The sequence below is a fragment of the Calypte anna genome, chromosome 8 (assembly GCF_003957555.1).
Source record: "Calypte anna isolate BGI_N300 chromosome 8, bCalAnn1_v1.p, whole genome shotgun sequence".
In the NCBI taxonomy this organism is placed as follows: domain Eukaryota; kingdom Metazoa; phylum Chordata; class Aves; order Apodiformes; family Trochilidae; genus Calypte; species Calypte anna.
The window spans coordinates 21,259,591-21,285,754 of record NC_044254.1 but is presented as its reverse complement, the minus strand read 5'-3'; the positions used below and the strand labels follow the sequence as shown (position 1 = coordinate 21,285,754).

Below are 26,164 nucleotides of genomic sequence, written 5' to 3'. Positions count from 1 at the left end.
TCCCCCTTTTCCCCCCTTTTCCCCCCTTTTCCCCCCTTTTCCCCCTTTTCCCCCCTTTTTCCCCCTTTTTCCCCCTTTTTTCTCCCTTTTTTCTCCCTTTTTCCCCTTTTCCCCCTTTTCCCCCTTTTTTCCCCCTTTTTTCCCCCTTTTTTCCCCCTTTTTCCCCCTTTTTCCCCCTTTTTTCCCCTTTTTTTCCCCTTTTTTCCCCTTTTTTTCCCCTTTTTCCCTTTTTTTCCCCTTTTTCCCCTTTTTTCCCCTTTTTTCCCCTTTTTTTCCCTTTTTTTCCCCTTTTTCCCCTTTTTCCCTTTTTTTCCCTTTTCCCTTTTTCCCTTTTCCCCCTTTTCCCCTTTTCCCCCTTTTCCCCTTTTCCCCCTTTTCCCCCTTTTCCCCCTTTTCCCCCTTTTCCCCCTTTTCCCCCTTTCCCCCTTTTCCCCTTTCCCCCTTTTCCCCCTTTCCTTCCCCTTTTCCCCCTTTCCCCCCCTTTTTTCCCCCCTTTTTTCCCCCCTTTTTTCCCCTTTTTTTCCCCTTTTTTCCCTTTTTCCCCCTTTTTTCCCCTTTTTTCCCCTTTTTCCCCTTTTTTCCCCTTTTTTTCCCCTTTTTTCCCCTTTTTTTCCCCTTTTTTCCCCCTTTTTTCCCCTTTTTTCCCCTTTTTTTCCCCTTTTTCCCCTTCTCCCCATTTTTCCCTTTCATAAAGGGTCTTACTTACTGAAATAGGCCTGTGGTTAGAAGAGCTGGAGACTATCCATCTACCACCAGAAGAACTTCATTCCCCATAATGGGAGAAAATCACTACTAAATGTCTCCCCTTTCCCTTCAATTATGTGTATTTAGCATTAACTGAACACTATAGGTTCCCTTTTGTTTTAATTGTGATGAATTCCAGGGAGAAGGAATGGATCTCTCTCGCTTTTCTTTCTGCTGTAGCCCCAGCCGTCCTGATGACAGATCTTGTCATTACGTGGTGTCGTTTTAGATGTTTGCACTGCACCAAAAGCAAACGGAGGAGCCTGCAGTCTAGGCTGTGGATTGAATAACAATATTTTATCCAGAGGAAAAAGAAAAAAATCTGCTAAGTTTTTAATCAGAAACACGGGTTTTGCAGAGGCAACTCATACACCACTCCTGACCCAATGAAACAATTCCTCGTGTCTCTCTGGGTATCAGCTCCTGTGGCCCTTTGTGTTTCTGAAGTCTGCAAAGCTGTGTGGTCATCTTGAACTTGAAAAGCAGGAGGGCATGTGTTTTCCCATGTGCAGTGGGTCCTCTGAGACAGCTTTCTAGTTGTAGGCTCCTTCTCAAAATAGAAGTAGGTGGCATGCTGGGGACAGTGCATGTATAGAAGGTTAAAGGGGAGCACCAAGGGGCTTAAAATCACCACATGGGAATCTGCTTCTCATGAAATGCCTGTGTGCTAAATATGGTGAAAACTGCTGATGCAGGAAAGCAGAGCATCTTTGTCAGGCATCTGTCTCCCAACCGCCTTCCTTTCAAGCAAGGAGGGCTTTCAGGGAAGTCCCTGCTCAAGACCTCCTACTGCCTTCCTGACTTCTGAGAAGGGTCATATGAAAACTAATGTGATCAAAAGGGGTTTTTAAGTGTTATTTAAAGCGTGATGACTCTTGTGGAGAGGGTTTTTGTTGCGCAGGATTTGGGGATTTGACTGCTTGTCAGCTGTGACCCCAAACTTTGCTGTGTGGTCTCACCAGAAAGGAGGTACTGGCAATTGAGAACTTGTGTGTGGTTGCCTTGCTTTGATTCATCTTGTCCCTCTTTGATTTTTCTTATCATGGACATGTTGCTTTTCTGTTGCCCATTGAAATGTCTTGAGTCTTGTGAGTTGTGGTGGACAGTGTATCAGGGTTCCCTTTTGTGATAGTAGCTGTTGGGCGTGAGGAAATGGCCATGCCCAGGAGATGGCAAGGAGTCCAGCTACTCCGGCACAGCCCCTGGGTTCTGTGGAGCTGACTTCATAGTTGTGTAATTTTGGGAGTGATGTATAGTTTGGTAGGACTGGAGAATAACCAACAAAAACGTGGTCCTTGTGGAAGAAGCAGTAAACTCATCCACCAGCAGGTTGGGTTGGGCTTGGGAGCTGCCACAGCACACTTGGATTCTTTGCAGATCTCTCCACTGTCTAGAGTTGGTTCTTTTCACATACCCTCAACACACTTCAGATACATGGTAGATGAAAGCCTTGTGACCTCCTAGGGATACATGTAAGCTCTGGCATCCCTTCTGTGAGTGACCAGCAAGGAATGGAGGACCCCAATGAACAGACTCTTGCAGGAAGAGTGCAGAGCCAAGATGGAGATGTGGGCAGCATGACATATGACATGACATGACATGACATGACATGACATGACATGACATGACATGACAGTAAGTGTTCCCCCCTCCAAAGTGTGGGCTTGCTGGAGGGCACCACATAGCTTATCCTATTCTGACTTTGTGCAGAGATTCCAGGAACAGGAATCATTTGCTGCTTTCCACAGCACCGTGGAGAAGGTGTTACATCTAATTGAAAGTCCTTCAACTTCTTCACTGGATTATTCCTCTCACTTTGCAGCCTTCAGGTGGATAGAAAGCTGGAAAAACTGTTTCCCATACAAAATCAAGGTATGTGCTGTTCCCTCACCTCAGTATTTGCTGAATGTTGAAATTGAGCATCAGCCTTCCCAAGTTTACTCCACCCTATCTCACCTCATCTTCTGGGGTTGCTCTGGTCAGAGTTGTCACCAGGGGCTGGTGACCAGCCCAACCACTGGTGTGCAGGAGTTATTTGAGTGACTCCCTGTCCTGGAATTAAAGTCCCTTCAGGAATAATTAATGCTCAGTTTCCCAAAATTACTCTGCAATAAAGTGTCCACAGAGAAGGCTGATCTGGAGCAGCAATTGCTGAATAATTTATTCTGCAATGAGTAGTCAATTTCCCTTTATGGAGCAGCCCTCGTAAGTTCAAAAATTTAAGTTTTATTGGTTTGGAGTGGAATAAAGGAAACCACTTTGTTTTTGTGAAGCTACTGAAGTGAGTTAAGCTGTTTAAGTATAATATTCCTACAATGTAAAAATGTTTGGCTGTGGTCTCCTCAGTGAAATTCAAGAGCAAAAAAGAAAAAAAGAAAAAAAAAAGGTTTAATTATAAATGGGGTCTGTAAATGTTGGCAGGGGAAGAGACTGTCCTGATGCCTGCTCCAGGGGTCCAATTCCTGCATGGGAGATGGAGAGCAGGAATGGCAAAATGGTGTAATCTCATAGGTTTTTCCACTTCGAGGGAGTAGTTTCAATGCAGAGCCCTTTTCTCTGCTTAAAAGTGAGGTTTTTGCAAGGAAGTTAATTGACCTTTTTAGCAAATCTGTTGCTGAGGCCATTACCACAAATGCTATTAAAACACTTGGTACATATAATGTTCATTTAACAACATTGCCAGTAACTTAGAAAGTCAGACTTTATCCTCCCTTAAAAAAAAATAGAGCTATTCTTAGTGGAAAAAATTTCTTTTTTGGGGAAGAATTTGGAGCAGTTTTTCATACTGAATCTAGGCTGCCTCATTCCCTCAGAAGGCTTCTGAGGGCCAGGAAAATTATCACTAATAACTTCCCTATAAATTGTAGAGTTGCTATTTTAAGGTCTGGTGTCTCAGGGAAGAGCAGGGTGGTGTCCTGCTTCCCTCCATTGCTGTGCTGTGCCCTGGTTTGATTCTGGTCTTAAGCTGGCTGCTGGTCCTGCTCCATGCAAAATGGAAATGTGGGAAGGAAACAGGTCAGGAGGCTCTCAGGCTTAGTTTTGCTTTTGATTTTCTGTATTACTGGGTTGAATTTGGGTTTTGGTATGGAGGTGGTCTGATCCAGAGCTAGCTTTATATTGCAAAATATGCATTGAATTCAGTTTATCTTTCTGTATTTGGAGACAAAATCCAAAGCTCTGCTCCATAGCCTGAGGCTAATGAAGACTTTGAGAAGCTCCTTTCAGGGAGAGGATCCATATAGAGAAAAGCACATCCCTGGCTCTGAAGCAACTTCTTCCCTGACCAGGAGGTACCCAGCAATGAGCCCTTAAGGCAGGAGCAAGGGGCTAAGGGCTCTGGCATGGGAAATGCTTTGCTTTTAGGGGTTGAGATTGTGTTTTTGTGGGACTAAGACTTATGTGAGCCACATGAAAAAAGACAATGAAGGGAAGAGTGCTGTTCCACTTGCTTTTAACTGCGGTGAAGATCAGTGATTCCATCAGAGTGACACTTGCGTGGAGGGATAACAGGCATTTCCTAATTAAAACCCTTTTATGTACTAGAAGGCAGCTTCTCAGCTGTTGGAAATCTGGGTAGCTCCATTGAAGTCAGGAGGTGACCCCAGCTCAGCCTTGCGTGTGAGTTTTGGCATCTCCTGTTGGTTTCCTTGAGGCAGCCAGGGTGGTGACAGCACAGGGCTGGGGCTGCTCTGCTGCAGCCTCGGCTGATGGCGTGCACGGGCCCGGAAACTCCAGCTAAAGTGAATTTCCTCCCCATGGATATTTTCTTTCATGCTTGAAAACAACCCTGCATCTGTTTAAAAAAAAATAAAATAAAATACCTGAGCTATAACAAGGAGGTGCATTGCTCCTTGTGCAGACACAGCTGCTCAGGAATGCAGAGAGAAGAGGGATGCATTTGGGGTGGTTACAGAGATGTGTTGCTTTTTATTCCTTGGTGTAAAGATGGTGTGCTCTCCACATCTGCCAAAAAATGGCCTGCACATCCTCATCTTTCTAATTTCTTGTGGTTTTAAGAAGCTCTTTATAGTCACGGTTACCCTAAGGTACACTGTAGCAGTGAAGAGCAAAGACTTGGGAGCATTTTTGCCACAAGTTTGCCACGTGGGCAGTACATACTAGCAAAGATGTGGTGAACTTTTCCTCTCTTACTTCTATTGCTCATGCTGCTGCAAAAATGTCATTTGGGTTGGTTTGTGTTAAATTTAAACTGCTATTAAAGGAATTCAGCTTGCAGGGCTGCACCTTAGCAGAGAAAACAGTCTGAGCCTTGAAACACCATGTATTTTTTTCCTTTCTTCCATCAAATTGTATGTCTTTGGAGCAAGGGCTGTTCTTCTGGCTAGATTTAAAAAACTGTTTTCTGGTGGGCAGTGGAAGGATATGGAAGATTATGCTGAGAGGGATGGTCAGGGCTTTGAGGCTAGCAAAAAAGACTCACTTGGTCTTCAGGTCTGGATGAGTGCTGCAGGCCTCAGGGAAAAAATAGGGAAATAGTTTCAAATCTTTCTGGGGAATGTCAGGGCATGGGACCAGCCTACTGGAGGACAGGCTTGTCCAGCCACCCCCTGATCTCAGTAGCAGGAAGAAAAAAAACCAACCTCAATTTCAGTCTCCTAGATAAACAAACACCAGAAATCTCGTAAGAGTAATAATGGAAATCACTGGGAAATTGAGTTAATACTAGGGCATCTGTGTAAGTGAATGCTCGGGACAGGGAAATGGCTTTGTCCTTTAACTCTAGTAATGCTGGAGCAGATGGGAAGCGCGGTGTGCTTCACGCATTAGCTGGCTTGGATAAAGAGCAAGGCAGAGGCCGATCCTCGTGGCTGATTAGAGGTTAACAGGGATAGAAACCAGCGGATTGACTCTTCATTTGCAGGAGGTGTTGTGGGATCAGAGCAGATGGCAGAGAGAGCGTCCCTCCAGCTTACTCAGCTGCTCAGAGGAGCTTACAGCTCCCTCCAGCACAAACAGCCCTGCTTGCATCTCCTTTGTTTACAGCTGCAGCTTGTGTTTCTTCCCTGACCCAGCCAGAAACCCAAGTATTTCTCTTAAACCTGTAGTAGTTGGTGTCTGAGGCCCCATGGACATGCAGGGACACTTGCAGGCGTAGTGCATCCCCTCCAGCTAAGCTGTGTCCCTTTGTTATGGCTCCTCCAGCGGCAGCTCAGCCCTGGGCACAGCTTCTTACTGGGGGCTTTTAGTGGTCTTCCTTAGCTCTGTGGAGGCCAGAAGTACTTTTCTGAGTATTAATGACCAGAAAAGGACAGGAGCATGGTGGGGACTGGGGAAGAGGGCTGAGAGGGGAAAATGGAAGTGCAACTGTCTGGGGCAGCATCCTCCTGGCCAGCCATCACCTGCCACCTTCATCCCTGTAAAGGTCTCACTCACACCTTTGCCTGTGATCACAAAAAGAAATTGCTTTGTGGAAGAGGAGGGATGTAAACTCATACCAGCTCTGCTCATTGACTCACTGGAAGCCCAGATTCCCTCTTTTGCAAGGGAGAAATGGCAATTGATTCAGCCTTACCCTCTTTCTTTTTGTCCTCCAGTGCTCTGAAAAGGCACATTTTATCTGTGTGTGACAACACCTGCCTAGGGTGCCTCTCATTGAGCTGTGCTGAATCAAAAGAGCAACAAGAAAAGTGGGTTTAATTGCACACATCTTCAGCGGAGTCTTTCTTGCACTGGCAGCACAAAAGGCCAGCCCTGCGCTGGTTGAATGGAGCCCGGGAGGGCTGGGGCGCGCTGCGCTCTCCGTTACTATCAGAGGCAGATGATTCACTTTGCTGGAGCATTGTCATGTGCAAATGAGTTCATGAGCCCATCTCCTTTCCAACTGCAAGGTCAGGGACTGAGCAATTGTCAGCATCAGCCTGCTGGAGGAATTGATCTAGAAGCTCGAAAGCTTTGGGAGATTTTACCAACCTCTGCTTGCCTCTGCGTGAGCACACAGACACCTTCCTCCTGTGGGTGTTGCCTGCATTACAAATATTGACTGATTTTAAGTTCACGTTTGGAAAGCTGCTGTTCCGAGGCACGGAAATGTGACCAAGAATGGCTTATAAATAACACTTGGTGCAGCAATTATTATTCATTGCTAGTTATGGCTTTCACACAGTGGAAAAACAAATGGTTTTTCCACTAGGAGCTGGAGCTGCAGTCCGTTTAATCACTAAAGAGCTTGGAATCACTTTAGTTGAAAATACCTTTCCGCTGTGGTTTGGAAATTTAAAAAAATATTTGGGTCATGTTAACCTAGTATATACGATGGTGCACTGAGAATTTCAGTTTACCTCGTCTGCATCTGCTGAGCCCCATAAATATCAGTGTATTTGCTCCCTTTCAGTTTCACAGAGCTCCTGCCTGCCTGAAGGCAGAGTTACCCCAACATACATTCAACATGGGGTTAATCTGACTGGAGGTGGGGTCCTGGGAGATGAGCACCAGAGCCAAGCTGCTGACTGCCACAGCCACCTCTCTGTCTGGGTTGTGGAGGGGTGTGGCTGGTGCCTTCAGGAAGCTGTGTGGATGGACTTTCCATTGCGTTGCTCCTGACAGAGCCTGCCCAAACTATCAGGCTCAGTTACTAGGAGGTTGCTCAAGGTTTTGGCAGCCAGATGTGGGGGTGAGTTCTTTATATACAGCATCTGGCTGCATCTCAGGGGTACTTGCTCAGAGGAGGGATGTGGTTGCATGTGTCCATCTGCAGAGTCATTTCTTGCCCCACTTTGAGGTTACAAGGACCAAACAAAGCCTTCAGAGGAGGCAAAGTGATAAGACAAGTGCTCCAGGTCTTACCCATGCACTACTGTTCCCAGTCCTTGCACAGCAATGCAAGTGCAGCAACCTCAGGTGGTCTCTGCTGTTCCAGGGTTGGGTCCTAGTTTGCTGTTCTGGCATGAAGGCTATCTGCTTGGAAGGATTGCCCTAGCACTCAGTGAAAGACAAGTGAGTGTTGTGCCTGGGAAGAGCAAGATAATTTTTCCAAATGGCACAACTTTGCAAATGACAACTGTGACTTCTGCCTGGGCTGTGGTGTGAAATCTGGGGGAAGGCTGTCAGCAGCGACTACCAGAGAGAGCAGACCTGAGCTCTTGAGTTCCCAGATAGTGTTGTGTCTGTGGGGTCCTCCTCTCCCTCCTCATCCTCACAAGTGTTGAAGACTCTAGATGACACAGTTATTAGAAGGGAAGGGGTTACTCCTGTTTTGTTTTCTAGTTTCTGGCATTTAAATTCCCACCTGGGCTGGCCCATCTCTGAACTTGAGGTATTGTAATGTAACCAGCTTCGACACTGGCTTTACCTTCAGTGGTTTGCTAGGGACTGGCAGTGTTCACAGCCAGCTTGGTGTTAGGTTGGAGCTGCAGGACTGGCCAGTAGTCTTTCCCAATGGGTGGCTTGTGGACATCCGGGTTAAAAAAGCTAAGCTGAGAGGCTCTGGCTGCTCTTATGGAACTGAAAGGGTTTGTGAAGCTCCTTTTGGTTGAGTAGGTTTAGTGATCAAAGAATTCTCCAACTTGGTTAAACATATTTCTGTCAAGGCATTAATGGTCTTGTTTGAATAGCAAAGTTAGTTGTGTTGGAGCTCCTGCTAAAGGCTTGATCCTTCACAGCAATTTCAGAGCCCAAGGATGTTTTTTGGATCCATGCTTCTCGCAGCCTGTGGGATTTATCTGCTCCAAAGAGGAAAGTGTTTCCCAGCTGATGAGTTTGGAAGTGCCACCAGTGTGGAGCTCACAAACACCTAGAGGACATTTCTATGGTCTGTTTAAATTGGAGGCACAATATCCTGCTGCACTAATATAAGGTCCTTGCTCTGATGTTTTGTCCTTGTTTGATGGGTAAGTGGGATTAGGAAGGAGATGTGCTCATCATGCCCTGTGTGCCTATGAACACTCATGGCACCTTTCTGTCCTCTTTTTGGGGCAGGTATGAACACTTGGCTCCTTTTGCAAGCTGGATCAAGGAGACATCCAGCAGGAATCATCCATGGTAAAAGTAGGGGAGGCTGTTTTGAGGCAGGAAGGAGGCGACATCATCCTTGGGACAAAACTAAGCTCCAATGGGCTGCGATGAGTCCATAGTTACAAAGGTGGTATTTAATTATTTCTTTGCCATATTTTCTTTGCCAGGGGTTTCAAGCCCTGGCACTGTCACTTTGCTGGCAGGAAATCAAACAAGAAGTTAGCTTATGTTAAGGAACAAGATGAAGCCCTAGATAAGCACTCAGCTGTAGGAACGTCTTAAATTGAAATGTGCAGGGGGACACAGAGGAAAGTATTTGGTTTTGCTCTCAGCGCTATCTAAACCCCATGTCTGTTTCTTTTTGCTGGAGTGCTGGTGCCACTTGCTTCGTGTGCTTCGTGGGATGTGAGATGAGTGTCCAGGAGGGTACAGTGACAGCTGTCCATCTCCAGGGTGACCTGTTTAGCCTTTCGTTGACTGTAGCCTTAGAGTTCTGCGTGCCTCTGGAGTGAGTGCTTTGATAGTTGATGGAGCAACCACACCATAACTTACTTTTTAACTACTACTCTTCTCTGGGACAGTGATACCTATCACTGCTGGGCTGGTGAAGCTGTCTTCCCACCCATGGGTGCTGGGGTGCAGACCTGGCTGCAGAGCAGGATGCAACTTGGTAGCTGCAGGCTGACCTGTCATTAATGTAAATATTCCTAAATAATGCCTCTATTTGTGCACACTCCTCTCTCCCCTCTCACCCTGTTTAACTTCTGGCTAAGCTTTTGAAAAATGTTTTGTATAGAGCTCCCAGTTTATCTTAAGTAGACCTACTGTCACCATGGCTAAAATCTAAACTGACACTTGACTTCGGGCTCATGTGCCAGATGAACCTGGCAGTTGCCAACATTCTGAGCAGTCTTGTTGGATGTGCAAGGTCCTGGTTACAAGTTTTAGGGACTAGCTCTTGCAATTGATGGGGAGCACAGATTTTATGGTGCCTGAGAGCAGACTGGGAAGTGTCTGGGCGAATTTCCTTTCTCAGGGATCTGGATTCAGACCACATTTGGTGTATTTTCAGGCTTACACCTGTCTGAAACAGGCTGTTTGGTTAATTGGGTTCCTCCAGCCTTCCACCAGTTAGACCCAGGTGAGGTGTGGCCCATGAGCCTTCTAAACTAAGTGTTTGAAGGCAGTGTTTATGGGCAATAATTAGTGTTAGAGGGTTTTATGTATATGTGTGGATGTGCCTGTGGGTATACATATGTGTATATACATACATTTTTGCTTAGGGACATGGTTTCCAGTCCTTTTAACTTGTTCAAAAAGTAAACTAGGGAGAAACTGGCAGTGAGTCGGAGCTGCCTGCCAAGCATTGCAGACCAGAGAAGTGGTAAAACATAAACACTTTGGAGTTCATCCTCAAGATTTATGTAGTTTGGCTGCCAGGGGATGGCCTTGAGCAAAGGAAGGGGGTTTGTCAGCCCCTGGTCCCACAGTGCTGAGCTGGGCACCTATGCAGCCACACTGTCACTCCTGTCAGTGTGCAAGTGAGAGGGCAGCGCAGGGTTGTCCATCCCTCTCCTCCTGCTCCACTGATTGTGCGGGGTGGGTTTGAGGTGATGGCAGCAGAACAGGTCTGCTTCCTACTCCCACTAAAGTGAAGCAGACCTCCTTGATGCTTAATCAGATTTGAATGTGGTTTTTGGCGTGGCTTTAAAGAGACTGGCAGTGAATAGCTGTTTTTGATGCCATTTATTAAAAACCTCTGGTAGAATTTGTCTCAGAAAGCCTTTGTGAGAGCTGGCAAACACACAAGGGTTTGATGCAGTTAATGTATTTTAATCTTCACTCCCTCCCCTTTTCCTTTTCTGTTGCTAATTGTAGGGCTCTTAGCTGTCTGCTGCCTTCCCTGGGGGAAGGCAGGCTCTGCAGGGACCTCTGCACAAACACCAGCTTCATAAGGTTGCAGTGGTATGGAGAAAAGTGAGCATCATCTCCAGGGAGAAGGGCTGGAGTAGGGTGCTGGGTCCTGGGTACCATGCTGGGCTCTGACACAGGAACACAAGGTGACCCATGCCACATTAATCAGCCTCCTGGTGCAGCCTTGTTCTCAGAGCAGTGAGGCAAATGGATGGGGGAAACAAAGTGGTCCCTTTTCCAGATGGGTGAGCAAGTGCAAAGTGTTAGTGTTGGACCTCCTCAGCAGTTGTGTGTCTTTTTTTGCTGACTTTATTCCTTGCTTGCTTGGTGCATCCACCTTCCTTGAACCCAGAAGATCTTCTGTGCCCATTTTGTGCTCCTCACCTATGTTTTGGGACTTGTTGGGACTTCTTTTCACGATTCGTGCCCAAAGGTGCTGCATACCCTTGCAGCATGGTTGGGACTGCCAAGAGCACCATATCATTTGTGCAGACGATTTGGGTTGTCATTGCAGCCCAGCTCATGAGCAGCTGGCTCCCTCACAGGAGTGTTTCAGAGAATGCTTAAGAGCTTACAGGGAAGCAGCAAACACTGTGGAGCTCAACAAGCAAACGGTTTCCCCCTAGCCTGCGGTTTGGGCTTTGCACTGCTCCTGCCCCTGTTCCTGCTGTGTGGAAGAGCTCAGAGCCATGCCCTGAAGCACTCTGACTGGTTGAGGGTCTGAAGTTGGAGTTGCATTGCATTTAATTTGTGGGTTTTTTGTCTGCCTCATCAAAGAAAAGAAAACCTGGCCTTTTTCTGCCAGCCGTCGTTCACGTGAGTTGCAAATTCAGCAAGACGGAGGCGTGGATGAAAATGACTCCCAGGAGAGAAACAGTCTGAGAGACTCTTAAACAAATGGGAACCAAGCAGCTTTGCTCTTCCCCTGAGGGTTTGGCTGTTAAATAAACTTGCTGATGAGTCTGGCTGCACGTGTGTGTTGGCGCAGAAGTGTGTTCATACACAGGCTGGGTGTTGCTGGGTGTGAGCCATCAGGATGGTGTGCATTGGGTGATGCACTCCTTGACATATTGATGTATGAGCATTGATGTACGAGCAGCCTTGGCTGGCCTTGTCCTCCTTCCAGAGTTTGGATGGATGGTCATGGTCAGAGGGAGCCTAACTTGTCCTTTCCCTTTTATCCTTTCCCTCTCCAGGGTTCCATCTCAGTGGGACAGTAACGGAGCCGGCGACTGCGACCGAACCAGAGATGACCTACAAGGTGGCCATCAGCTTCGACCGTTGCAAAATCACCTCAGTGACATGTGGCTGTGGGAACAAGGACATTTTTTACTGTGCCCATGTCGTGGCGCTTTCACTGTACAGGATCCGCAAGCCGGACCAGGTCAAACTCCGTCTTCCCATCTCAGAGACCCTTTTCCAGATGAACAGGGACCAGCTCCAGAAGTTTGTTCAGTATTTGATCACAGCACACCACACCGAGGTGCTGCCCACTGCCCAGAAGTTGGCTGATGAGATCCTGTCATCCAACTCAGAGATCAACCAAGTGCATGGTAATTCCCCCCTCCTCCCTGGGTTGCTTTGCATTGCTTCACTCTGTGTTGGGGCCGAGTTGGTGGTTTTACACTGACACTGGTGACCTTCATTTTCCCATGTTTGTCTGTTGCTGCACAGGGAAAGGTGGCAGTGTTGAACTGACATTAATACATGGGTGTTTGGGACCACATGGGTGTTGGCCATGTGTCCCCGTTCTGCCCTTTGTTCTCCTTTATATGTTTATCTGTCAAACAGTAGCTTCAACAGGCAAGAAAAGGCAGAGCAGGCAGTCTTGTGGTGCACAAGGCATAGGTCAGAGTAGGATGGAGGAGCCAAGGGTAGAGGAAGGGAGCACATTTAGTCTGCAACACAGAGGATATGGTTCTGGGACCCTAAGGAGTGGGAGGTACAGTGGGGACATGTCTTTTCCAGTGTATGGAAACATGGTATCAGCCCAGCTAAGTCATGCCACTGAGCTGGTAGGAGATAAAGCTTTAATCTCCACGGGTGTTAATTTGCTCATAATAAATGAGCATTATTGTCCTGACCTACTGTACAAAGGCAGCAGAAGATGTGTCCTGGGGCTTTGTGTTTAGAAGATGCTTTTGATTTCTTCCCCTGGAAAGCACTGGCTTGGTGATAGTGCCTATCCCAGTCCTGCTCCAGTTGGCCATTGGTCTTGGAGGTGGTCCAGGCTCCCTGGGGAGTTGCCCTGAGGCTCCCTTCATCAGCCCAAGCTGGGCAGTCCCACTGTGTATTTACCAAGGAGCCCAGAAGCAGAGGTTGCCCAGGGTCTGCAACAATGAGCTGCTCCCCACTGCTCCTGTCCCACCAGCTGTAGAGCAGAGATAATAAACACTTATCTGCCACGGAAGGGCGTTGTGAGGATTAACACATGCCTGTTAAGTGCTCTGAAGATGAAAAGCCCCATATGCAGCCTAAAATAGGATCTGAACTGGTTGAATCCACATGTAGAGGTGAGACCAGGGGTCCACCTCCACCACAGGGGTGATGGCAGCTCTGATCTTAGATATTTTCCCCTCCCTCTATCTGATCATTCCTGCTTTTGCCTTGGGAGAGGCTTTTGTCTCCTCCACTGGGCTACATCTGCTGTGTGTGTGGTTGTGCTCTGACTTACTCGCTTTTGTGGGGAGTTCCTCATCTTTTGGCATGGAAGAAGAATGGGGAGCTATTGTACTGCAAGAATCTGGTGTGATCTGTTCCCTTCCCTGAGTTGATCCATTGAAGCTGACACTGGGCAAGATCCCTTCTTGGACATTTTTTTTGTTTGAGACTACTGTATCTCAGTACAGTAGCAAACTGAAGAAAAGGTTTTAAGGCTCTGAATATTTATTGCTCTAGAGTCAGTAAAAGGCTGGTGATTGAGTCTTACAAAGATACAGATGTTGGCTTCAGTTCAATATCTGCCTCTTGTTTTTACAAGTGGTTTCAAAAAAACAAAGCAAAAATTCTCTGTCCCTTCAGACTTCAGTAATTTATGCACTCCAGCGAGTGCTTTTTGAACCGACAGAGACGTGTTGACATAACCAGCAGAAGGTGGCATCTGTCTGACACCTTTGTTGGTGGGTCACAAATGAGTAAAGCTCCCTGCAAGCAGAGGAATGGCCCTATCTCATCCTGGCCGAGGAGGCAGATCAGATGATGAGATGATCTGAAGATCATCTCAGATGACCTTGAGATGATCTAAAAATAGATGTCACACCCTGTGAAAAGAAGGCTTAAAAAACCCTCACATTCAGGTCCTCAGTGATGTTGTCTCCAGAGCTTTAGATCTCAATCTTAGACCAAGGTGGAAGCTTTGCTCTCATTGTTCTGGCAGTGAAGTACAGACACAATGCAACTACCTTGAAGAGCTACTTGAGCAACAAGCCCAGGGTGAGGAAGAACTTCTGGTGTGTGGCGCTGTGTATGTGAGAGTAACTTTGAGGGCTCCAGTTAAAGGGGATCCACATTTTTCCTCCCATCTTGCCCTTCCCAGCTGTGTTCATGGATTCAGAGAAGGCTGCTGATCCTGGGATTTGAAATTCTTCAAGGTATGCTTCACATAGAGCTTTATGAGCTTATGTGCTCATTTCCTGGCCATGTCTAGTTCAGACCCTTAGGGTCACACCTTCATTCACCTTGGGACTAGGAAAAGGGTGTCTTTTGGCAGGCCAGGATCTGTAGCCCCAGCAGCAACCCAGTGTGTGCATCAGACACCTGAACTTACCTTGGAGCAAGAGCAGCCTCTCCAGAAATCCTTTATTTTTTCCCCCATTCCTTCAAAGAAGAGGTCTCTTGAGCTTCAGACCAGCATTGGGTCTTCTCCACTTGCCTCTGGTCACTCCAAGGGTTGCTCTTTCCTTGTTGATGGTGAGCACATGGGATGGGGGAGCTGATTCTGGACCTTGGGAGCACTCTGGGCTGTCTGGGGAATGCCTCTTGTGCAAGGGAGTCATCTGGGTCTGTAAAATAAGGCTTCCAGGCTTGCTGTTTCTCCCCTTGCAGAGCCTGAATGGCAAAGAAAACGACAGGTCAGTGGCTGGCACATTCCTCTGGGGGTGCCAAAGCTTTTGCAGGAGTCGGTACCCGCGGGTTGTGCGCCGCATGCCAATCTTCCCGGCTGCGTTCCTAGAAGGAAATGCAAACTATCCAGTAACGATGGAGGCTCGGAGCACAGCCAGGGCACTCGTGTGTTCTCGAAGGATTCAGTCCAGGCAGAGAGCCTCAGTGTGCCTGCTCCCCTCTTGACCTCTGCCTGCTTCAGCAGGGTCACGTTTCTGCTTTTGGCGGTGGCTGCAAGGGGCAGGGGGTGAGGGCGTTTCACGTGTCTGACACCTCCACGCTTGGCATCTGAAGTGGCAGCTGGAGTGAGGAGACTGAGGTGGGCCTCAGTGCTGCTGTGTCCCCTCCCTGCATGTGTCCCCTGCTTGGGGACAGAGTCAGTGGCATGGAGCGAGGCTGCAGAGTTGTCATTGTGCCAGCAAATGTGGCTCGAGGCTGCTTGGTCTTTCCTGGTGGGGATCTGCAGCTGGAGAGCTTGAATCCAACAGCTGGGCCACTGACAGAGTGAGGAGCACCTGGTGGTGGCCACCTCAGCACCAGCTCAGGGCTTGCATTGGTTTGCTGTAGGGCCAGCCTGGCTTGGGGGAGATACAAGTTGAGAAAGTGATTCAGGGCCACCAGCCCTGGTGGGATGCACTGGGGATAGGTGCAGCTTTGCCATCAAGGCAGGATCCATGCTCTACCACCATGAGATATGGGCAGAGTATGTCCTGATATGCAAATGAAGATCAGAGAGGGATTGCTTTGGTGCAGGAATGTACTGCAGAGATGGCCAGGAAATACTGGAGAGGACAGGGCTAGGAAAAACAGCTGAAATGAGAATCGTAAGCAGAGGGGGAGGTTTCAGGGGCAAAATCAAGCAGTGTGAAGGAGGGAGAATTCAGAAACACCAATAAGTCAGACAGCAGCTTTGGATTTTCTGTTCTCACAGTGTGGATCCAATACCCAGCAGCAGTGAGAGCACAGGGTCCAATCCATACAGGAGACCTGAGAGACCACAATCATCTTCTTTGGTGTTATGGCTCATGAATGTAGGGAATGATTTGGATTTATTTTAAGAGGAAGACAGGATCAGCGTGTGGTGTGCAGAAGGAAAGCTGCTGTCTCATATACGTCCTTTGAGCCTGACTGAGAGGTGTAGGCTTTGGAGGCAAATGTTGGATTCTTCCTAAGGGCAGAAGCAGTCTGTGGCCAAGGAAGTCGAGGTGGCTGATGGAAACCATTGCAGAGCCAGAGATGGTGGTTATTAAAATCTTTAATTAGAAACTTAAAGATGGGAGAGGAAGTTCTGAGGAATGGTACTGCCTGAAGGGGCTTAGAGGTATCCTTTGTGCATCATTGGTGAAGTCTTCCCCTTTCTTGGGTAAGGAGGAAGAGGTTTTTGCAGACCTGGTGTCTGCAGCTCAGTAACTGGAGCAGCTTGAGCAGCACTTGGGCATGGCTGGGAGAGCTGCAGCCCTCAGTCCAGGGGCATGGTTGTCTGTGTGCTCCACTGAAACACCATTGGGTGACACAGCGTCAGCAGTGCCATTGAAAGGCTTGTGATGAGTTTCTCAGACAGAAGTGGGAAAAGCCACAAAACCTCCACTGTGTCACGGTGAAGAGGCAGCTCCCTTTGAGGACAAGCCAGCTGAGAGTCAATGTGAATCACCGGGAGGCCTGAGGTCCTGCAGGGTCTTAGAAGCTTTCTTGGAGGAGAGGGCCATCGGAAAACTCTTGGTGGGAATGGTCCCTCAGGCTGTGGCATGGAAAAATCAGATTTGCTTATGCAAAAGCCATAAGAACCCCTCTGCCTGATCTTTTTAGATGTATTCTTGACTGCCTTGAGCCCTTCCTTCAACTTCTGGGCTAGTACTGCCCTTCACCCATCAGCTCATCTTGCTCCTTGTGCCCAGCAAGCCAGCTGTGTGGTTGGCTGTGCAGGAAGTCCCAGCCTGCTTGTCCTGTCACACTGAGCCAGGGCTAATGTTTGAGGAGTCCTCAGGCGGTCTTTAACTTTGAGGTCATCCCATGACAGCATCTGGAGGGCAGCACTGGTAAATCTATTTGAAATTCTGCCTTCCCGCTGGGGAGGAGGAGAAGGTCATGTCTCCAGGGGATGTGTGTTCCTGGTTGCTGAGCTGATATGAATTTAAGGGAAAATAACACACCTGAGTGCTGGAGAGAGTCTCTGGTGGCAGCTCTTCCCCTTGTCTTGCAGAGCTGCTGGGGTCGCTGAATGACCTGAGAGCACATGTGGTGCTGGACAAGTGTCTGTGAAAGACGTCTGGACCCAGTTCTGGTATTGGCTGGACCAGAGAGCTCTCAGTCACCACACTGGGGGCGAATTTGGTTTCACTTGCACCACTGCTGTCACATAGGTGTGAATCTTCAGGCCTCCCTGGAGGCTTCATCCAACCTACCTTCTCTAGAAAAAAAAATGGGAGCTCCCAGATGGAGCTTGATTCCTCACTTTGCTGCTATTTTTAATCCCTCGTTAGAGTTCATTTCCTTTCTGGTGCCTGGTTATTTCCTCTCTGAGGTTTTCTACTGTTTGTTTATTTGTCTGTGTCCTCCTCACCCCCACCCTGACCTCGAGCTGTTCCTTCATGTCTGTTTTTTCTCTGGATGCCAGAGAGGCAGCCTGGAGGCATTCAGCAACACCACCACGTGCAGTCATGAGATGGCCCTTGTGAACCACCGCCACGATGGCCAGCCCTGCTCCAGCCCTGCTCCAGCTCTGCTCCAGCCCTGCTCCCTGGTGCTGCAGCTTGGCTGGCTGGCACAGCCCTGCCCAGCACCACCATCCCTGGGGCTAGCACAGCTGGATTCTGAGCCACACAGTCGGATGGGATGACCATGAGGAAGATGCCGGCAAGGGGACTATCTGTATTCCTGGGTTGCTTTCACCATCAATTTATCACCTCCAGGCCCTGGTTAAAAATTGTAATTATCCCCTTTACTTTGTCACCTTTCTTGCTCTGGGCAAGACACTCTGAGAGTGCTGCCTACCTAATGTATCTCCCCTTCCTGGGGTCGGGAGCTTGGATTTGGGATGCACTGATGCCTTGGCACAAGGCCCCACCACCTCCTCAGTCCTGGAAACCTGTTGCTTTCATAGAATCATTCCAGTCCAGTCCAGGTCTTCTTTGTCTTCATGCTGGGCAGTTAACTTCTGAGCAAGGTGTTGAATTTTCCATGCCTTGCTTCACTGTGCTTTCTAATTAGTAGATTTTTCCAGTCCTCATTTCTCAGTCTTTGTATCCACCTGGAGAAGTCTCTCTTGGCTGTCAAACAGTTAAACCCCAAGCCTGCAACGAGGGAGGGGGTCCTGCCTGGGTGTGATGGATTGCATTTTTATCTCTGTTTTTACAGCCAGTGTAAACGGGCGGGTGAAACACTCATTCCACTCAAGATGTGCAACGATGTTTCCTTAAATCTGAATCCGGCAGCACCAAGATCCAGCAGATCTGAAGCAGGGCTCTTTGGAGCAGGAGTGCTGCTATATGAGAAATGTGTTACGCAGGCACTGGGCTGTTTTACATGCCGTTCCCTGCTCCTTTGGAGCTGAGACATGGAATCACTTATTGGCTGCGTCACAGAATGCTGTGGCCGAAGCCCCCACAGTGTGAGCTCTGGCAAGGGGAAGTGGACAAATCCTGCCATTAATATTTCAACCTGACGCAAATCGCGTTGTTTGCTCTTAAATATTTATCCATCTCCCCGGCGTAATTGGGCAGCCCATTATCTGCCGGGTTGCATTGCACGTGTGGGAATCTGCTTTTACAGTCTTCTCTCTGAATCTTTTATAGGACAGCAGAATACATTTAGAAGCAAATTCGGGTTTTATTTGGAGGCGCGGGAGGCACGTTACTAATTTAGCTGTGGCCCGAACCCCAACGTGCGAAGTGCTCAATGTGTTGCGTAGGAGGAGCAGGTTTTATTTAGCTGCAGGCTTCTTTCCTTGCTGCTTGGGCTTTCCGTCACTAATATTATGTGTGAGCAGCAAGCACTGAGGGTAGCCCTGGGAACCCCAGAAAAATGCAGCCTCTTCTTTGCTTCTTTTTAATTCCTTCACCATTATTTGTCACAGGGACCTTGGTGATGGATGAAGGATGAACTGAGGTGGGATGAGTCACCCCAAGCATCCATGGCCTTTGGTCCCTATAGGTGCAGCCAGGTGACACTGTGAAGGTATCTGAGGTGTCCTGGCCTGTCTGGATAGCTGCAGCTGGGAGTGAGAGGCAGGATGATGGGGAGAAGGATATTAAAAGTTTGAGCATCTGGGATACCTCGGTGATGGGGCTAGACAAGTGCTTGTGGTAGACAGATTAGTCATTGGTTCCTGATAGGTGATAATCACTGGCTTGCCTGCTCTTTACTGCAAGATGAGGACCAGGTTGTGGGGGAAAAGGAAAAGGCACTGAGGCAGTCAGGATGGACTGTCCCTGGCATGGTTGTCATGGCTTTTGGCAGGGCTTGGCCACTGACAGTGGAGTAGAAGAATCAGGGCACACACAGGGCTGTGGGCAAAAGCCCTCATACTCATCCAAGGGCCATGATTTCCTTTCTGCTGCTTCAGCCTCCTCTCAATTATGCGGTTATGTTGACTATAAATTATTCTGCAGAGAGAGCAGCAGCATCCTCTCCCTTCAGCATGATGCCGGCAGTGCCTAGAGCTTGGTGGAACCACTCTTGGGCAGCAACTGTTAGCAGAAATTAAGGGAATTTTGTAAAGGACATTAAATACAAATAGCTGTATCTTTATCAGTTCAGAAGAGTTCTCAGCCTTTGCTGGAGGAGCAAAACCCCTCGGGTTGATGTCCTCTCACTTACAAGCCAAGAAGAGACAGTCGTCCTGCTGAGCAGGCATCCTGGAGCTACATTTTCATGAATTGCATTTGAGCTTCTGCTTCAGCAGTGCATGGGGTTGGGCCATGCACAGCATCCCGAGCTGTCTCCATGTGAAAGCAATGTCTGCTCCCCAGCCAGATCCCTGTCAAGTGGAGAAGAAATCATTAAGATCTAGTTGAGAATATGTTGGCTCCAACATCCCTTATCTGTCCATGCAGCATCTTGCTCTTCCCATGCTGAGCTCCCTTTCTCACTCAAGAGGGAGACAAGGTGGGAGAAACAGACCAAAGTGACACGGAGCATACTCTAGCCACCCCTTCTTGGCACTGGTTTTCCCTGAGGAGTTTCTGCAGAGTGGGACTCGAAAAGGGGGAGCTGAAAAGCAGAGTTCCTGTTCCCTTTTGTCCTCCTGGCTGTTCACTAGATCTGTTCTGCTGCCAGCCCTGTGAGCCCAGGAAGCTGGGACATTGCTGGGAGGTAGGGCAGCACTTCATGGAGGGAAATGGGAATTGAAAGGGACAAGGCAATGGGAGGTAGATCCAAGCTGTTGTATAAAGCATTTGTGGGGTTTTTTTGTTTTGTTTTGTTTTGGGGTTTTTTGGTGTTTTTTTTTTTCCCTCCTGAAGATGAAATAGAGCCTGTGAACACAGGTGTGTCCCTGCCAAAGGCCCTGCTCTACTCACAGTTTGCTCTTTGAAGGATTATTGATCCTTTGCTCTTTCCAGCAGAGGGTCTCTCCCAGGCAGGTACACTGATGCGCAGGGATTGTCTCCTGTCCTAAACCAAATGAGGGGCGGGACCAGGAGTTTAACTCAGGGCTCTGGAGCCCCTACACAGTGGTATCTAACTTGCACTGCTTCTAACATGGAGAAGGGCTTGCAGGAATTGGAGCTTTACTGATGCTTAAACAAACCAGTGATGCGGAGCAGGAGGAGGAGCACCCCAGGCAATCTCTGGAGCCCAGGGAGTGCTTGGGGCTCTGCAGCTGCACTGCCTGCTCCCCCAGGGCTTTGAAGGAAGGCAGGTTCCTGCTCTTCCTCACTTCAGGTGGGGAGAGGGGCTAGCGAGGTATTAGCCCTGTGGTCAGGATCCCTCCTGATGGCTGCTGCCACTGCTGTGGAAGAAAAGCATGATGCTGCCATCAGGGACTCACTGCCTGGGACCCTGGTTGGTTTTCCCTTGCCTATGCTGCTACAGTAGAGGTGGGTCCATATAGAATATAGGTAGGCCCACTTCTTGCTAGTGGGACTGTTGACGCTGCTGCTATGAACATGGTTGTCTCTTTTCTCCTCCTTGTCCCACCAGGTGCTCCTGACCCCACTGCTGGGGCCAGCATCGATGATGAGAACTGCTGGCACTTGGATGAGGAACAGGTCCGAGAACAAGTGAAGCTGTTCCTATCTCAGGGAGGATACTATGGCTCGGGGAAGCAGCTCAACTCCATGTTTGCCAAGGTGAGGAGGAGCTGACTGCTCTCTCCTGTCTCCCCTTGCCATGTCACGTAGCTGGCAGCTCACTGGCTGCCCTGGCTGGCTGCCCATCACAGCTGGGAATCTCTGCTCCAGTGCCTTCTCACCCAGTCGTGGAGCAGGGAGTTGTAATCCAGGCTCTCATCCCTAGCAGGTCCCTCATCCCTCTCATCCCTAGCAGGTCCTTTTCTCCCATACAATGGGCTTGCCATGATCCCTGTGCGAGGGAGGGATTTCCCTCATCTCCTCATCAGCACAGAGGAGGGGGAAGGCCAACCCTGCAGAGCCTGCAAGACCATGTAGAGGTGGCACCAGCCTACAGGCTCTTCTATTTCTTTGCAGAAGAGCCTCGTTTTCATGTTCTTTATCACTTGGTGATCTTCACAGCCTGGGCTGTAGCTGCTACTCAGATGGACACACATCCCTTGTATGAGGTTATAGCATATGGCTATACATGATACACACATATATGTATATATATGTATATATTTACAGCCTAGACCACCAGACTGAGTGACTGGTGAGTTGCCAGCCAGGTGACCATGTCTTAAATGTGGTTTGACTCACAGAAATTATTTCTGTCCTTTCCAGGTCCGGGAGATGCTGCGCATGAGGGACTCCAATGGGGCCAGGATGCTGACACTGATAACGGAGCAGTTCATGGCTGATCCTCGGCTCTCTCTCTGGAGGCAGCAGGGGACAGGCATAACAGAGAAATGCCGGCAGCTCTGGGATGAGCTGGGTAAGGGTCACTGTCTTGCAGACAGCAGCAGAAGCATGGCTGCCTGGGCTGCCAGGCCAGCAGTCATTGTCCCAAGGACCTTTGGTTCTCTTTTTTTGGGGCAGAACCACTGAGACATGCCAGGAGCTTACTCTATCCTGTGCTGGGGGAAATCCTGGTGGGACAGCTGGGTCAGACCCTAGCTACGCAGTTCAGCACTTTAAACCAGCCTCTCTCCTCCAAAAGGATCAAGGGTGATGGGTGTACAGAGTGTGGCTGGTCCCCTACTTGCAGCAGCATGGTGTTTGGTGTGCTGCCCCAAAACCTTCACGAGGGAGGACCCAAGGGCTAGTGAGCCCCAGGGGTGAACGTTACCTGGACATTGAACTGCTGTTTCTGGAGGAACTGTATTCTGGAGACAGGTTCCCAAATCTCATCCCATCTTGACAGGTTTCTCCCTGCTCTGGTGCACATTTCAGGGGTGAGGGGGCAGGCTGGCCAGCACAGAGCCTGGCTTTAAGGGAAATGAAGTTCTGGGTAATTCTAGTTAAGCACCTTAGACACCAGCTCAGCTGTCTGACACCGTAATATCATTAGAATAAACATTTAGATGACGTGGGCCCAGGGAGGTTGATTGTGTGGTGCAGTTAACCCAGCAGTTCTGGACTCTCTTGGATATCTGAGGTCTTGGGTGAGTAGTTTGACTTGTGCCATAGTTTACAAGTGATTCTGAGCTTCTCTGGAACCTGCTAGTAGGAGATGCTATGTAAAGGCAAGGACTCATGGGCTGGGGCCAAAGGGATGTTGTAGAACTGGAAGGAGGATGAGGGTTGTCCACGGTCTCGAGCACCTGAAACTGAAGCTGGAATCACAGACCATCCTTCCAAGTGCCCAACAAATGCAAGCATTTGTTTTTTTTGTTTGAGACTGGAGAGCCTGACCAAACTGCACAGACAGGGGTTGGGATGTCTTGCTTCTGTGTGAAGTTCCCTGGATGGAAATAACCATGCTGGCTCTGGAGAACTTGTCTGCGGTTGCTTGCCAGGAAGATAATTTCAGGATTTTGGGATGCTGCAGCTAGATGGTTGGATATGTGAGGATCCTGGAGAGGTGGCAAATCCACCAAGCCAGAATTCTGGTATGGAAGAAATCAAATACATTGGTGAAACGTGTATGAACAGCGTTTCAGGAGGCCTGGACAGAGGAATGTATTTGCCCAGAACTACAGTTTATTTGGCCAGATTTCAAAACTGCTATCCAAACCTAGTGCCCCTCTTCCCTGCACACATGAAGTGGGAGTGGTTGCGTTTCAGTCCTGGCTTAACCATACAAGAACGAGATTGGTCCATGTAGTTTTGGTTGACAAAGTGGGAGGAGGCAACAGCACATCCTCATCAGCAGATGGCAAGGGAACATCAGGGCCATTACCAGGGCTGGATCAGTGTGACAGCAGATGAATTGTGGTGCCAGCCAACACACATCAGAGTGAGTGGCTCTCCTTCAGTAGGCACATCATGCTAAAGAGAAGCCCCTACAGAGGACACAGTGTTGCGCAGCGGCTCCAGGGTAGGATGAACATGGACTATACGTAGAGCTCTTTGGATTTGTCCCTGGGCAGCATTTGTTGTAGGAACAAGAGCATCCCTCTGAAGGAAGTCTGGAGGCATGGAGGGACCAGAGCTGCAACAAGTTGGTGGTGTTCACCAGTAAAAGAGCATCAGCAGTGTGGAGAAATGTCCCAAACCATCACTGGTAATGGTAGCTGGGACATGTAGGGTGGTGAAGGCACGTTGTCTGACTGCCTCTGGGCCATGGATGCCAAAGCTGCCTGGCATTGCCACTGCTGCCAAAGGGAGGGATGAGGGGCCTGTTGCCAGCTGCCGTGGGAAGCCTCAGCACAGTCTGCATTCCCCTGCCACGTGGAAGAGAAAAATGGGCCTCTCAGAAATTATTTTGGGCACGTGTTTAATAATTAATCATTGATTTTAGCAAAGACTGCATCACAGACCTGCGTAGGATTGGAAGATCAGCCCTAAAGAAGATTGTGGATTTATGCTAGGGAAAATGTAAAGGATTTTACAGGATTTCAGAGTTTAAAAAAAAAGGGGGGGGGCATCATTTGCTTGCACATGTGTACTGCCAACTGAACATCTATTGCCCCGTCTGCTGGGGAGCCAAAGGAAAGCCTTGCTGGGTGGGAGAGCTCTGTGGCGTGGGAGTATTGGCCCTGGCGCATTAGTACTTACGATTAAAACCTAATTACAAAAAATAGACGAAAAACCAGCTGAAGTGCAGCCTGACCTTAATCTGCCTGGAGACGGGTTTATTTATCTCAGCCACTTGTTTACAGTGGGGAATTTCAGCAGATTAAGCTGGGGAGCGACCCTGTGGGAAACAGGAGAATTTCTTTGATGGTTTGGAAAGTTGGGCGCGGGACTGGAACGTCTGTCCTCTCTGGGGCCAGCAGCCGGGACTGCTGGGCTGGGAAGGCTCCGACCCCCACCCCCCATCCCTGCACCCAGCCCCGTCATCAAAAAGCAGTTTTGTTTAGAGGCTTAGCTTAATCGTGATCTGCTGCTTTGTTCCCCGCTTAACCTCCTGCTATCGGAAAGTTCAGATGAAGGTTTCTGCAGCATGTGAACAGACAGGGAGTCTGACCCAGCATGGTGCTTCATCTCAGGACAGGAGTCACTTGTGCTGTCAGCTGATTTCACTTGACTGTAGGGCTCAGAAAACCTCTCTTTTCCATCTTCCAGATAACTATTGCGGCTGAGACAGATGCGAATGCCTCTTCCTTCCCTGTCCCCATCTCCCCTCCAGATCTTCCCTCTGCAGGATTGCCCAGGGGCACAGTGTTCTGGCAGGCAAAGGATGCCTCTAAGGGCTCCCAGAAATAGGATGCAAAGTCATGAGGCTTCCAAAGATTGCATCTTAGTCAAGCTGTGGGAGCCAGAAATCCAAGGGACTCATCCCATTCCTGGGGGCGGTGGAGCCAGAGCACCAAGGCTCGTTACCACCTGTCAGCTGAGCTGCTGTGTGCTCCATCAGAGGCGTGAGCCGAAACTGCTGGAGGCTGCTTTTGGCACAAGTAGCCCAGGAGTGGGAGATGAGGGGCGAAGACAACAGGTGGGAGTGCTGGTGGAAAGGGATGCTGAAACCAGTCAGAACCCCAGGATGCCCAACACCAGGAGCTGAGCACAGGATTTAGCTCACGCCCACCCAAGGAGGTAGGGGTTCTGTGTCCTCAGGGTAGCAGTGGGCAGGCACCCATGGCTCAGCAGTAACCAGAGCCTGAAGGAAGACCTGTTTTCTGGGTCTGAGACCTTATTTTTTCCAAGATACTGTGTCCATGCAGCCCCTGTAGAGCCTGCAAGAGCCTGGAATCAAGTGGTATAGACCTGTTGTGGTAGGGATGGGCCCTGAAAGCCCCAAAAGAGATTCAAAAGAGTTCTTCTCTTGTATATGCATTAATCACTGATTTGCAGCTCAAAAATATTCCCCCCTGTTCATCAGGAAGGAGTTGGTAGGGTTTCCTGGGAGCAGCAGAGCTGAGATGTGGTTGGAACTAGACTGGGTGAAGGCTGCTTTGAATATTTGCTGATCCTCAGTGCCTGTGGATCCTTTTCCCATGCCCATTCCTGGATGCAATGCTGCTGCCACCATCTGCGTTGTGATGCCATGGCGTCTCTCCTGCCAGGCTGCTCAGAGGAGCCAGACATGCACAGCCTCCACACCTTATTAATGATTTCAGCCAAACCTGTCCACAGGTCCCAGCTGTCAGAGGACAGGTCGAGGGACATGAACCCCAAAAGCACCATCAAGGCTCACTATAACTCAGAGGAGTGGGGAGATACCAGAGTGGAGCTGGAGTCAGGACGTTGCTGCTCAGCCTGATTTTGCCTCGTGCTGCCTGGAATACGGACCAGCTGCTCAGGGTGCCTTTGCTGCAGTCGCAGCCTCTCTTTGGGATGTTTGGCTCCCCAGCTGCACAGCCACACCATGGAGCTGCTGCACAAAACACAGCAAGCGAGGGAGGTGGTTTGGGCAGGGGGAGGAATCCCCTCACCGGGCAGAGGAGCCATGTTGGGTGATGTTGTCCTGTTGCTGGCTGTCACTTTGGGATGGGAACTATGGCTTTGGGAGTAATAGAGAGGTGGCAGAGAGCAGCTCCTGGGCAGGGAGAAGGAAGGTGCTTAAGCTCTGCTGAACACAGAGGAGATGCGTGGGAGGGTGTTTCTGCAGGAGGCTGAGCTGTCTCGGGTGCCTCGGGCAGGATCCAACATGGGCTACTCAGCCTGGGGACATCCCTGGGGACACAGCATACCATGGCTGTGCCAGCACAAAGCCATCCTAATCCCATGGGTCAGGAACAGGACAGGGGATATGCTGTATTCTGGGAGCCATGCAGGGA

General features: G+C 49.1%; 1 protein-coding gene across 2 annotated transcripts in view; it reads left to right on the top strand.

Moving 5' to 3' along the window:
* The window catches only part of ZSWIM5 (zinc finger SWIM-type containing 5), a 97,883-nt gene that overhangs the window by 56,015 nt on the left and 15,704 nt on the right, over nucleotides 1-26,164 (top strand). For both annotated transcript variants that reach the window (XM_030454872.1, XM_030454873.1), the window contains exons 2-4: nucleotides 11,826-12,182; nucleotides 20,869-21,017; nucleotides 21,624-21,774. In XM_030454872.1, the coding sequence (XP_030310732.1) occupies nucleotides 11,826-12,182; nucleotides 20,869-21,017; nucleotides 21,624-21,774 (657 nt within the window). The remainder of the gene's footprint in view (nucleotides 1-11,825; nucleotides 12,183-20,868; nucleotides 21,018-21,623; nucleotides 21,775-26,164) is intronic.